Source organism: Gigantopelta aegis, chromosome 2, assembly GCF_016097555.1.
Source record: "Gigantopelta aegis isolate Gae_Host chromosome 2, Gae_host_genome, whole genome shotgun sequence".
Taxonomy (NCBI): domain Eukaryota; kingdom Metazoa; phylum Mollusca; class Gastropoda; order Neomphalida; family Peltospiridae; genus Gigantopelta; species Gigantopelta aegis.
The window spans coordinates 17,574,841-17,587,535 of NC_054700.1; the positions used below are offsets into that span (position 1 = coordinate 17,574,841).

The 12,695-nt window shown below is 36.7% G+C and overlaps 1 protein-coding gene across 1 annotated transcript in view; it reads right to left on the reverse strand.

The window, feature by feature from the left end:
- LOC121382278 overlaps positions 1-12,609 on the reverse strand; it is a 41,478-nt gene extending 28,869 nt beyond the window's left edge. Inside the window, exons 1-7 of the mRNA XM_041511852.1 lie at positions 12,576-12,609; positions 9,825-10,032; positions 7,713-7,846; positions 6,649-6,755; positions 4,814-4,872; positions 2,586-2,749; positions 28-96 (exon numbers count right to left, since the gene is read on the reverse strand). Of these exons, the coding sequence (XP_041367786.1) occupies positions 28-96; positions 2,586-2,749; positions 4,814-4,872; positions 6,649-6,755; positions 7,713-7,846; positions 9,825-10,015 (724 nt within the window). The 5' untranslated portion in view covers positions 10,016-10,032; positions 12,576-12,609. The remainder of the gene's footprint in view (positions 1-27; positions 97-2,585; positions 2,750-4,813; positions 4,873-6,648; positions 6,756-7,712; positions 7,847-9,824; positions 10,033-12,575) is intronic.
- Between the last annotated feature and the right edge of the window lie 86 nt (positions 12,610-12,695).

The window sequence follows — 12,695 nt, forward strand, 5'->3', positions numbered from 1 at the left end:
TATTGTCCCCTGCTCCCAGACACTTACCTGATATTTTACGTGGCTGTGGACAGTCAGCTGCCTTGTGTCCTGGTTTCTGACAGTTGAAGCACTCTGCTGCAGTGTCAAAATACGAAAACCTGTCAGTGAAGGTCATTACCAAAAACATCTTATCTGTACTCGCATATGGCCAAATTTTAATGTGAAGAACGAAACAGAATGATTAGAACCAATTCTGATGAAATCTCTCAAATTATTTTCCCACAGATTATAGACCACTATAATTCTATATACAGCCAAGCAAAATAAATTTCTGGTCTCTGGTCAGCATGTGCATCAATTTTGACTGTCGCACGTCAACATTTTTTGTTTGTTTAATTTCCCACGGTACGAAATCAATTTGCTGAGCTTTTCTTGTTATAACATAAAGCCGCATTTGGAGCCAAAATGCCATCAGGCCTTAACTAGGACGTGCATTCTGATTTCAATTTAAGTATGCCCCTTATTTCGATGTTAAATATACCCACCTTTTCTGTGCAATCCATGTTTAAAAAAAAGAAAAAAAAAAAGATTTTTAAAAAAGAAGCTGCATCGCCAGATCAATTCTGGAAATTTGGATTGACCAGAGACCGACTTTGTTTTGTGGCTTAAAGGCATACTGTTACGGATTTAAGGATCTTATTTCTCTAAAAATGGATAATAAATAAAAATTACATTAATTGTTGGAAACAAAATCTAGCTATCTACCATCACCTTAACTGAACCATGATGGAGTGAAATCCATGTCATCCCTCTCGACAATTTTAGTTTTTGAATTATGGACCATTGCCATAATTCAATTATTTTTACAAAATATCATTAATAAGTGGAGTATGGTGGTTACATAGATGGTTGAATAAAGTACATTTATGGACAAATCAAATATATATATATATTTAAGTAATACTTTGTTAGGCCATGTAATAGGTCAGTGGTCTGTGACAGTATGCCTTTAAACAGTATTCTGCATTGTAATTGTAATTCACTTTTTGGAGTGTTCCAAATCAGTTCAAATAAAAAATGACTGTAGATGAAAATCAACAATATATTCATGCAGGACTCATACTGTCCATTGCCAAATTAGCCAGCTGCTAATATTTATATAGTGGCTACAACATTTAGTGTTCGGCTAATAAAATATTCTTTAAAGTAACCATATTTTGATAATTTTCAAGGAAATACATAATATCTCAAAGTTGGCTAAAACTAAATTTGTTCCAGTGTAAGCATTGTTCACAGTATGGGGAGGGACGTGGTAAAGTGCTCACTTGATGTGCGGTCGGTCTGAGATCGATCCCCATCGGAGGGCCCATTGAGGCTATTTCTTGCTATAACCAGTGCACCACGACTATAGTACTGTCGGAAATAGAATAAAAATTATTTTCGTCGGTTATTTCTTACCTATTAAACTGACAAGTAAATATTTTGTAAATATCTATTTAATGATTGTCTACCTAATTTAGCATTTACTTGTTTGGGCACTCATTGATGTTCAAGGTGGTGTTTACTCTTGAAATTAAAAGAAAAATGTCAGTAAACAGGTGATTTGTGTACTTTATTGGAACAGACTATAACATATTTTGGTCAAAGTGTCAATTTCATTGCTGTTACAATATGTGAGGGACTGTTTCTGATGATGGTTTGCCCCTATCCCTCTCCAAAACAAAATATTTGTAGTCATTTATAAGTAACTTTTGAGCAAAACTGTCAAGAGCCATTATGAGTGGTCCATTATGAGTGGTCCATTATACCGGTATTAAAGGTGCTATCTCAATGTTGTCCAATGACAGCTATTGCAAAAAAAAAAATATTGTTTTTTTTCCTTCTTTTTTTAAATATAAAATTTTAATTTAACATTTAAAGAAGACACCTTTAACAATATGCCCATAAATGTTTATAGGAAATAATTTTATCTACTGGTAGAAAACACATTTTTATTGGAGAATCTTTATCACAGCTCGCATTATATAGCACCTTTAAATTGTCGCAAGATTGTGTAAATTTCTAATGTACTTATATTGAATTTATATTCAATAATTATGCTTGTCATAATTAATAATTTATGCTGCAGTTAAAAATAATCAGTTAACTTGCAGTTTTAAATTAAAAGTTTGTTTAAGGGTAAATGCAATTGACACATATCGATCAACATGTGTTATAGTCTGTTCCAATAAAGGTCACAAATCACCTGTTTACTGACATCTTTAGTTTAATTTCAAGAGTAAACACTACCTTGTACATCAATCAGAGCCCAAACAAGTAAATGCTAAATTAGGTAAAGTATCATTGAATGGGTATTTACAAAATATTTACTTGTCAGGTTAATATGAAAGAAATAATCGACGAAAATCATTTTTATTCTATTTCCGACAGTACTTTAGTACATCAAAGGTTGTGGTATGTGCTATCCTGTCTCTAGGATGGTGTATATAAAAGATCCCTTGCTACTGATGAAAACATGTAGCAGGTTTCCTCTCTAAGACTATATGTCAAATTACCAAATGTTTGACATGCAATAGCCGAGGATTAATGAATCAATGTGCTCTAGTGGTGTCCATGGTACATACCTGTATTCGACACACACACACCTACATCATTGTTCTTTGGAACTCTGCTGCGTCGGTTTCCAGATGAAGCTTTCTCTTCAGCAATATGCATATCGTAGTCAGACGAGTATTTCTGTAGAGCAGCCAAGGCGCCATTCTTGGTTTTATATCGTATGAAGACCCATCTGTAAAACAAGAAAAACAGAAACATTGCGACTTCTCAAAACTGTTTTATATACAGGGATCAAAATAAGTATCATGGAAAAACAAGATTGTTTTGTTTAACGACACCACTAGAGCACATTGATTTATTTATCATTGGCTATTGGATGTAAAAATTTGGTCATTTTGACACATAGTCTTGGAGAGGAAACACGCTATATATTTCTATCAGTAGCCAGGATTTTTAATATGCAACATCCCACAGGCAGGATAGCACATACTGTGATCTTTGATATACCAGTTGTGGTGCACTAGCTGGAACGAGAAATATATGTAGCCCATTGGGCTCACAGGGGTCGATCCTAAGACTGACCGTGACTATGCTGTGTCCCGCCCTTCCACATATCATTAAAGTTGAGAATCTTATTATTACATGAAAACTACACCGCCTAAATTTGTATCAACAGAGGGTTATTTAGATACACATACAGTATCAGTACATGAGAACAGTGGTATGAATAAATAACAAAATATGACTGTGTTTGCGAACAGATTTTGTAGTATTGACAATGCAAAATTTGTCTGTATTTTGTGTGTTGTAGACAATCAGCAATGAATTTGAAGTAATTTCAATCAAATTAAAGTTTAACTTTTCACTGGTTTTGAGGTGAAATGTTTAGAGGTCAATATGTCTGTACTTAATTTGGGTGGGTTTTTTTTGTTGTTTTTTTGCATTCTTATATTAGGTACAAGAACCATCTCCTTGACTTTGGTGCAATCCAAAGGCATTTCAATAAATGTAGCCCTCGAAATCTGAGATAGCATTGCAACCAGCAGTGCCACCTGTAGTAGTGAACAAAGAAAGAAAGAAATGTTTTATTTAATGACACACTCAACACATTTTATTTATGGTTATATGGCGTCAGACATATGGTTAAGGACCACACAGATTTTGAGAGGAAACCCACTGTCGCCACTACATGGGCTACTCTTTCCGATTAGCAGCAAGGGATCTTTTACTTGCGCTTCCCACAGGCAGGATAGCACAAACCATGGCCTTTGTTGAACCAGTTATGGATTACTGGTCTGTGCAAGTGGTTTACACCTACCCAATGAGCCTTGCGGAGCACTCACTCAGGGTTTGGAGTCGGTATCTGGATTAAAAATCCCATGCCTCGACTGGGATCCGAACCCAGTACCTACCAGCCTGTAGACCGATGGCCTAACCATGATGCAACCGAGGCCGGTGTAATAGTGAACATTGCAAAATTTATTTGTGACGGCAATTTTTATCATCATCGGAGAATTAATTTGGTATTATCCGTTTTAATTTCTGTCAAAAGAGAATCCAATTTTAAGAGCTAGACATGTAAAATAAAGCAGGTGGGGGAAGAGGCTTGATCAAATTTCACATAGTGAGAGGTCAGGGAAAGTAGAGTGTCTTCACAGTGTTGACTGGCGTAAGACCCGCTCTCCATTAACACAAGTTTATCAATACAGTGCATTTACAAAGTATTTTTTCTATATACGCGAATCCGCACGCGGATATTAAGTGAGCTAGAGGAAAAACAAAATCTATCAATAAGTGATTTTGCCACATGCAAGTTTTCTGTGCAGTGATGTCATTTACTTTTGGCTTAAAAATACTCTTTGACAAAGGCAATTTTTTTTTAGTATTGCACTTGCCAAAACGCAAATATAAAAAAGCACATTTCCACACACAGAAATTCACAGTGCTACTATAAAACGCATACATATAGAATCACGTTAATGGAAAACAGGTCTAAGATAGGAGAGAATCAATGAAGAAGAAGTAGTTTGTTTTGTTTAACAACACCACTAGAGCACATCTCATGTATTTATCATCAGCTAATGGATGTCAAACAGTTAGTATTTCTGACATGTATATACATACATATAGTCTTAAAGGAAAGTCGAAACCCGGTACATTTTTTCATTAGTAGCAAGGGATATTCTATATGCACCATCCCACAGACAGGACAGCACATACCAGAGCCTTTGATATACCAGTCGTAGTGCACTGGCTCGAAGAATCAATAAATGTTCATCACAAACTCAATCGATACCTGGCTGTCACATTGACTTCCCCTATTTCACCCACATCACTGAATTTTCTCATCAAGTACTGAAACACAAAAAAATGCAGATTTTAATAAATATATTTGACAGTCAGCATTCTTACTGTTGTAAATTTTAAAAAAAGGAAGGAAGGAAATGCTTTATTTACTGACACACTCAACACATTTCATTTTACAGTTATCTGGCGTCGGACATATGGTTAAGGACCACACAGATACTGAGGGAGGAAACCCACTGTCGCCACTTCATGGGCTACTCTTTTCGATTAGCAGCAAGGGATCTTTTATATGCACCAGCCCTTAGACAGGATAGCACATACCACGGCCTTTGATGTACCAGTCGTGGTGCACTGGTGCGAGAAATAGCCCAAAGGGCCCACTGACGGGGATCAATCCCAAACCGACCATGCATCGAGTGAGCATTTTACCATTGGGCTATGCCCTGCCCCTCTTTTTCAAAGATGCAAACAAAAACTTTATGACTTTCCATGCAATCGATGTCTAGGAGGGAATACTCACATCCCTGTCGGCACTGTAATACTCACATCCCTGTCGGCACTGTAATACTCACATCTCTGTCGGTACTGTCATTGAGGTCAATCTTGAAGCATGTATTTGTCTAGGAGGGAATACTCACATCCCTGTCAGCACTGTAATACTCACATCCCTGTCGGTACTGTCATTGAGGTCAATCTTGAAGCATGTATTTTGTCTAGAAGGGAATACTCACATCCCTGTCGGTACTGTCAATGAGGTCAATCTTGAAGCATGTATTTTGTCTAGGAGGGAATACTCACATCCCTGTCGGTACTGTCAATGAGGTCAATCTTGAAGCATGTATTTTGTCTAGGAGGGAATACTCACATCCCTGTCGGTACTGTGAATGAGGTCAATCTTGAAGCATGTATTTTGTCTAGGAGGGAATACTCACATCCCTGTCGGCACTGTAATACTCACATCCCTGTCGGCACTGTAATACTCACATCCCTGTCGGTACTGTAATACTCACATCCCTGTCGGTACTGTCATTGAGGTCAATCTTGAAGCATGTATTTTGTCTAGAAGGGAATACTCACATCCCTGTCGGTACTGTCAATGAGGTCAATCTTGAAGCATGTATTTTGTCTAGGAGGGAATACTCACATCCCTGTCGGTACTGTGAATGAGGTCAATCTTGAAGCATGTATTTTGTCTAGGAGGGAATACTCACATCCCTGTCGGTACTGTGAATGAGGTCAATCTTGAAGCATGTATTTTGTCTAGGAGGGAATACTCACATCCCTGTCGGCACTGTAATACTCACATCCCTGTCGGCATTGTAATACTCACATCCCTGTCGGTACTGTAATACTCACATCCCTGTCGGTACTGTCATTGAGGTCAATCTTGAAGCATGTATTTTGTCTAGAAGGGAATACTCACATCCCTGTCGGTACTGTCAATGAGGTCAATCTTGAAGCATGTATTTTGTCTAGAAGGGAATACTCACATCCCTGTCGGTACTGTCAATGAGGTCAATCTTGAAGCATGTATTTTGTCTAGGAGGGAATACTCACATCCCTGTCGGTACTGTCAATGTGGTCAATCTTGAAGCATGTATTTTGTCTAGGAGGGAATACTCACATCCCTGTCGGTACTGTGAATGAGGTCAATCTTGAAGCATGTATTTTGTCTAGGAGGGAATACTCACATCCCTGTCGGTACTGTGAATGAGGTCAATCTTGAAGCATGTATTTTGTCTAGGGGGAATACTCACATCCCTGTCGGTACTGTCAATGTGTTCAATCTTGAAGCATGTATTCTGTCTAGGAGGGAATACTCACATCCCTGTCGGTACTGTCAATGTGTTCAATCTTGAAGCACAGTGTGTACAAGCCATGTCCATTGGGAACCAGCTTCTTAGCGTCATCTGTCTCGGGCATGCCATTTCCTGAATTAACAAACAGAACAGCCAATAGTTCACTAATAGTATCACTCATACACCCATGCGTTACATTAGGAAGTACAAACCTCCCATCCACAAAACAAAACTTTATTTAAACCTAGTAATGATATGCCACACAACTCCCATCCCAAGTGGTTCCCTGCAAGTTAGGTTGGATGGTCAGGACTGCATACCTCAGTATCCACAACAAGCATTTTGAGAGTACTGCTAAAGCAATACATGTCCCCTACCGGGCTATCTCCTACATTTATTACTCTGTCAAAAATGAGTGAATCATAATGAAAGTCAAACTTGATCTGTAACTGTGCATGATAAAACTATACACCAAATTTCAGCTCAATATCTTGATGCATTGCGAAAAAGCGCCTGGAAAATTATATGTGAGACAGACAGACAGATCTATATAGGACTGAGACAAAACCTATAGTCCACTCTGGACAGACAGACAGACAAACAGACCAAGACAAAATCTATAGTCCTCTCCAGTTGGACCGGTGGGAGACTAATAAGGTCCAGACGAGAAAAGTTAACAGATGGGCAGACAACAATAATACAACCCATCAAAGATGGGCAAACGAAATGGATAGTATCACAGCCGACAACATCTGGACTTCAGAGACCACATTCTTTTCTTCTTTTTTCAATTTATTTTCATGCTTATATCCAATTAAGGTTCAAGCACACTGTCCTGTGCTCACACCTCAGCTGGCTGGGCTATCTGTCCAGGACAGCGAGTTAGTTGTTGGCTGTTAGTGGTTAGTGACAGAGAAGAATGTGTAGTGGCCCTACACCTACCCACTGAGTTGTTAAAACTCGCTCTGGGTGAGAGCCGGTACCGGGCTGCGAACCCAGTACCTATCAGCCTTTTGTCCGATGGCTTATAAGCACGACACCATCGACACCGGTGACCACATTCTGATGGAACCTCATTAATGTACCCACCTTTATAACACTTATTTCTAGACTCAGTGTACATTCCAGTGCCCTGAGCTTTCTTGGCTGCCATCGACATGTAAGTGTTTGGATCTCCCACACCAAAGATCTTAAAGGCCATTTCCTTCTGGGAGTACTCAAACCTAGAGAATAATCAATTGTAAATTAACAAAAGACAAAACGATATATGGTACAAAAGTTAAAGCAGGGCTTCTATAATTTTTATAAAATCCACTAGCTATGGGATAAGTGATTAATTTTTTTTTAATAGCCACGATTAAAAATTCACTAGCTCTACTTTTAGGTTAATACAATTTTACTAAATTATAGTAATAACCAGATGTCATCTAAAGAAGGTGATAAAGCTTAAAAACACTAACATTGGTGGGTTGGAGTGGGGGCAGAATATTCATATTTACAAAATATACTTAACTGCAACATTTGACAAAACAAATTCACTAGCTATTGGGCATGGCAACAGTAGTTATTTACTAGCCCAACATAAAATATCACTAGCCATGGTAGTGGGGCTACCATAATCTACAAGCCATAGTTAAAGTTTGTTTTGTTTAATGACACAACTAGAGCAGATTGATTAATTAATCATCGGCTACTGAACATTTGTTAATTCTGACATGTACATGTAGTCATCAGAGGAAACCAGCTAGATTTTTCCTAATGCAGAAAGGGGACCTTTTATATGTACTTCTCACAGACAGGAAAGCACATACCACAGCCTTTGAGCAGTTGTGGTGCACTGGTTGGAAATATATGGTACAAAATATAATATTCATGGGTGTGCATACTCATTCGGTGGGTGCCATAAATGATTTCTTGCTAAATGAAGTGTTTTTAAAAATTTCCAGCTGTCAAAATAACCGAGAAAGTAATTTAATCTGTTGAATTTTTTGTTATTATTAAGTAATTACAAAATTTCGGCTTTTATATGATTTGCTCAATTCTGATTGAATGATGTCGAAGAAAAACAGGTCATGGAAAGGACGCTAGAAGCCGATTTATGTGTATTTTAACTAAATATGGTGTGTCCAGGCACTTGTGCATACATTTTAGAAGAGGGTGGGGGATAAACTGTGGCCAGCTAAATTTATGAGTGGTTAAGACATGCTTCCCCGAAAAGTATTGAAAAAATCTGTTTATCGTTTTTGAAATGAATTTATCGATTTACAATTGTCACAAACTCCATAAAATTGCGTAGCATAGTGAAGGATTTTAAAATAAACACCTCAGAAAATGACGTCATTACGTCAAATGGGACGTCATTATGTAAAGCAGATTATGTGACGAACGTTAAAAACCGATTTATTTGTAGTTTTAACTACATAAGTTGTGCTGTTTGTAATTATAAGAATTGTTCGTCATCTTTTGCAAATTTATTGATGAATAACAGTGACAAATTTAGTATAAAATCACTTCGTTACGCGATTTTATACAATTTGTGACTGTTATACATCGATAAATTCTCAAAACATGAGAAACAATCATTATATTATAAGTTGTGATATAAATGTTCATTTTTAATACAATATTTATCAGTTTGCACTAATCTCAAATCAATTTCAGAGCTAGTGGCAGTCCTCCTATATCAAAAACACCTGACAGCAGCAATCTCTGAAACTTGTGTTGTGAATCGCCACACAATACTAAATGTTCCCTACACATGTACCACCGCATTTGATATACTAGTCCTGGTGCACTGCCTAAGGGGTGCAGAAATGGAAAATATTTAATTTAAAATTATTTTAACTAGCTCGCCGGGCCAGAACCAACTAAATTTTACTAGCCTGCCAGAATTTCTACTTGACCGCCAGACTATAGAACAATGCATTACTAACAATATTATAATATACAGTGTCTTTACTTCAAAGGAAATATATAGATAATATTGACAAAACATTATTAATAAGTTGGTAAGTGATCAACATCACGTGTCAAACAAAATCAAAAGTACAGATAAACCGTTGGGCTGGTAGTTGCATTTTTTAAATCGTCCGTTGGAATTTTTACTCGCATTAGGTGAGCGGGCGAGTACTCTCAGCAGCCGCGCTGCCTGGAGTGAGAAATAAAGTTAACCCCTGTTCAAGAAATCAACTGCATTCTTACCGAGCATAATCTGGGATTGCTTTGATAAAAGTTTCAATGTCTGGAAACCCATACTCAACGTAGTTTAACTTCTCTTGAACCAGATGTTTGTAATCCTTGAGAAACTGGGCAGCCACAACACCCCCTATCTTTGATAGCAGCACTGCCCTCACATTTTTCTTTACTATATCAGGTATTGTTGATGCTGACATTGCTCTGTCTATAATACCTAAAACAAAATGCACATTATCAAAAAAAATATGTTGTGAATATATACACGTGTAACGACCTCTTTGCCATTTTAAACCATGACTATTTGATGTATCACTATTTGATCAAATGGGCACTAGACAGTCAGAAAGACATAGACAGAGACAGAGACAGGGACAGAGAGAGAGAGAGAGAGAGAGAGAGAGAGAGAGAGAGAGAGAGAGAGAGAGAGAGAGAGAGAGAGAGAGAGAGAGAGAGAGAGAGGGAGGAAACACACTGCAATCACAAAAAAGTTACAATTTAAGATATTTTATTACATAATGCAAATATATATATTATATGTATTCTTATTGGTCAAAAACCAGTCACATGACCTTCCGTAAATAGTAATATTGCACTCAGACGGTCTCAGCAGTAAGATCAAAAGTGATATTACCATAGAAGATTTAACCAGTGAAAATAAAGATGAGACAAAATGTTATCCAATTAATGAATAGGTAACATAATGCAATATCAACTGCTAATTCTAATGTAAACAAACACAAACTTGTGACAAAATGCTTTGCTGTCCTTCAACAAAAAGATAACATCTTTATTCATAGACATACTGAGTTTAATTCCAGAAATACGACAAAGACAAGGTCAGTAGTTGTCAAATTTTGTAAGGAATATTTCGCAGATTTAGAAACGTACATGATACATAATAATGTAGTTGGATTGGGCACTCCCTGGTTTTAAAGAAATGCTTTTGGAGGTAATCAGTAACTGTTCAGTTTAAATATATGTTCAAATTTATTATTTTTGTTTTTTATTTTATTTTTAATATTATTTCAACACTCTTGCTGGTCATAGTGTCTCAAATTTAATTTTTGTACCAAGTTGGTAGTGTTTCATGTGTTTATTTCTGCATTCCTATGCTTGTTATACAACCTCATAGGATTACGTGATATACTTCATTCAATCTCTTCAGTTAGAATGCATTATGCGAGAAATTATAAGCACTGGCGTATTTCGATTCTGATAAACAAAGCAGGAATGTACAAGTCTTATGGATGTCATTATGTAATAAAACAATTATTGCCCTCAATGAAGGTCAATAATTGATAATTATATGCACTTCCTATTTGTAAGTTTTAAATCTTGGTTTCTATCAAGACAAGCATATGAGAACTGAAAATTTGCATAAACCATAACACACATTTGATCAAAATTAAGTTGATGGTGTTTTTGTTCAAAACATTTTGTGCAGAATGAAGTATCATTCTTGATCTCTTTTTTTTTTTATACATGGTAACATCCTGGAAACCTGAATAACTGTTCTTGACTTATTGCAATGCCTGTTGCACTACGGTCTAAAATAGCAGACCCCATTCACAATGTATGAAACGTTTTGGATTGAGAATATGCAAAATTATAGGCAAAGAGCAAAAAACCTCCACCCAGAAACAATGTACAAATCTATGAGTAACTAAAACCTTTCATCTCTGGATAAATGATGCCCCAAAAACTTGGATATATATTTAAATTTTCTTGTCTGGTCAGCTGTCTACACTTCTACATGTACCCGAGAGACTGGTAGATGACGTATTTTGTGGGTGGTGTCCTTGACCCGTTAACTCCAGTTTCAGTCTAAAAGTTGCAACTAACAGGAAAATCAAGTGATCACTCCCGCTCCCCTCCACACTTGTCTGGAAAGGTTTTGGACGGTGGAATATTGATCACCCAACAGACAGCAATTTACAGCTCGATTTGATTTTGATCAAGGCAAAGACCAAGTTTCATGTCTCTCACAGTATTAAATAGGACTACATGCATGTATTGACTTCATTATGATAATTTGTATGTCAGCCTGTGAAACAGTTACCAATTCGTTGTACATGTAGTAACACCTACATCTGCCATCAACTCTGCGATGGCAGACATATCAGACTGGTAAACCTAAAACTATGAAAGTGAATGGTTGAGGATAGGCTACATCAATCTGCTTTTCCAGAGGCCTTGACATTGACCCAGCCTGGCAGGCCTTTAATTAACAACTGTAATCTTCAATGAAATTTTCATTTGCGCATTGCACATTCAAGTCCAGTTTTGCATAAATTCAGGACATTATTTCAATGTTTATGATGGATTATCATTATGCAAACAAAATAAATGGATTACCGATTTTTTTTATATATTTAACTGAAATTTTAATTTATAATTACCACTGTTCAGCAAGACTTCCTTAATTACCACCACCCAACAAATTTGTAAAATATCTTTAATAACAGGTTAGGGTTTGATATCTTAGCACTAGAACGTTGCTTTCATTGCCTAAAGCAACATTTAATTAATTACTTTAAATCAATACTTCAATGAGGGGATACGGAATTTTTACCCCACGAAAACTAGGTATATGACATAGAAAATGTCATGTGTGACCCTAAAAAGTAAAATTTAGCTAAATAATACATGTCAGCGCCTGCAATATGCATATGACATGCAATATTAAACATTCCACCATTGAAGCTATTCACAAATAAATATCAACATAAAAACGAGAAAAAAAAAAGAAAGTCCTACAAGTTAAACACCTAACCACCTCGCCGCCACAAGTTCAAAACGGAAGTTGGTAACCGTAAAGGTACCACAAAAAGGCAAAAAGAAATGCGGGAATTACAAACACATTATTTGTTTTATTGT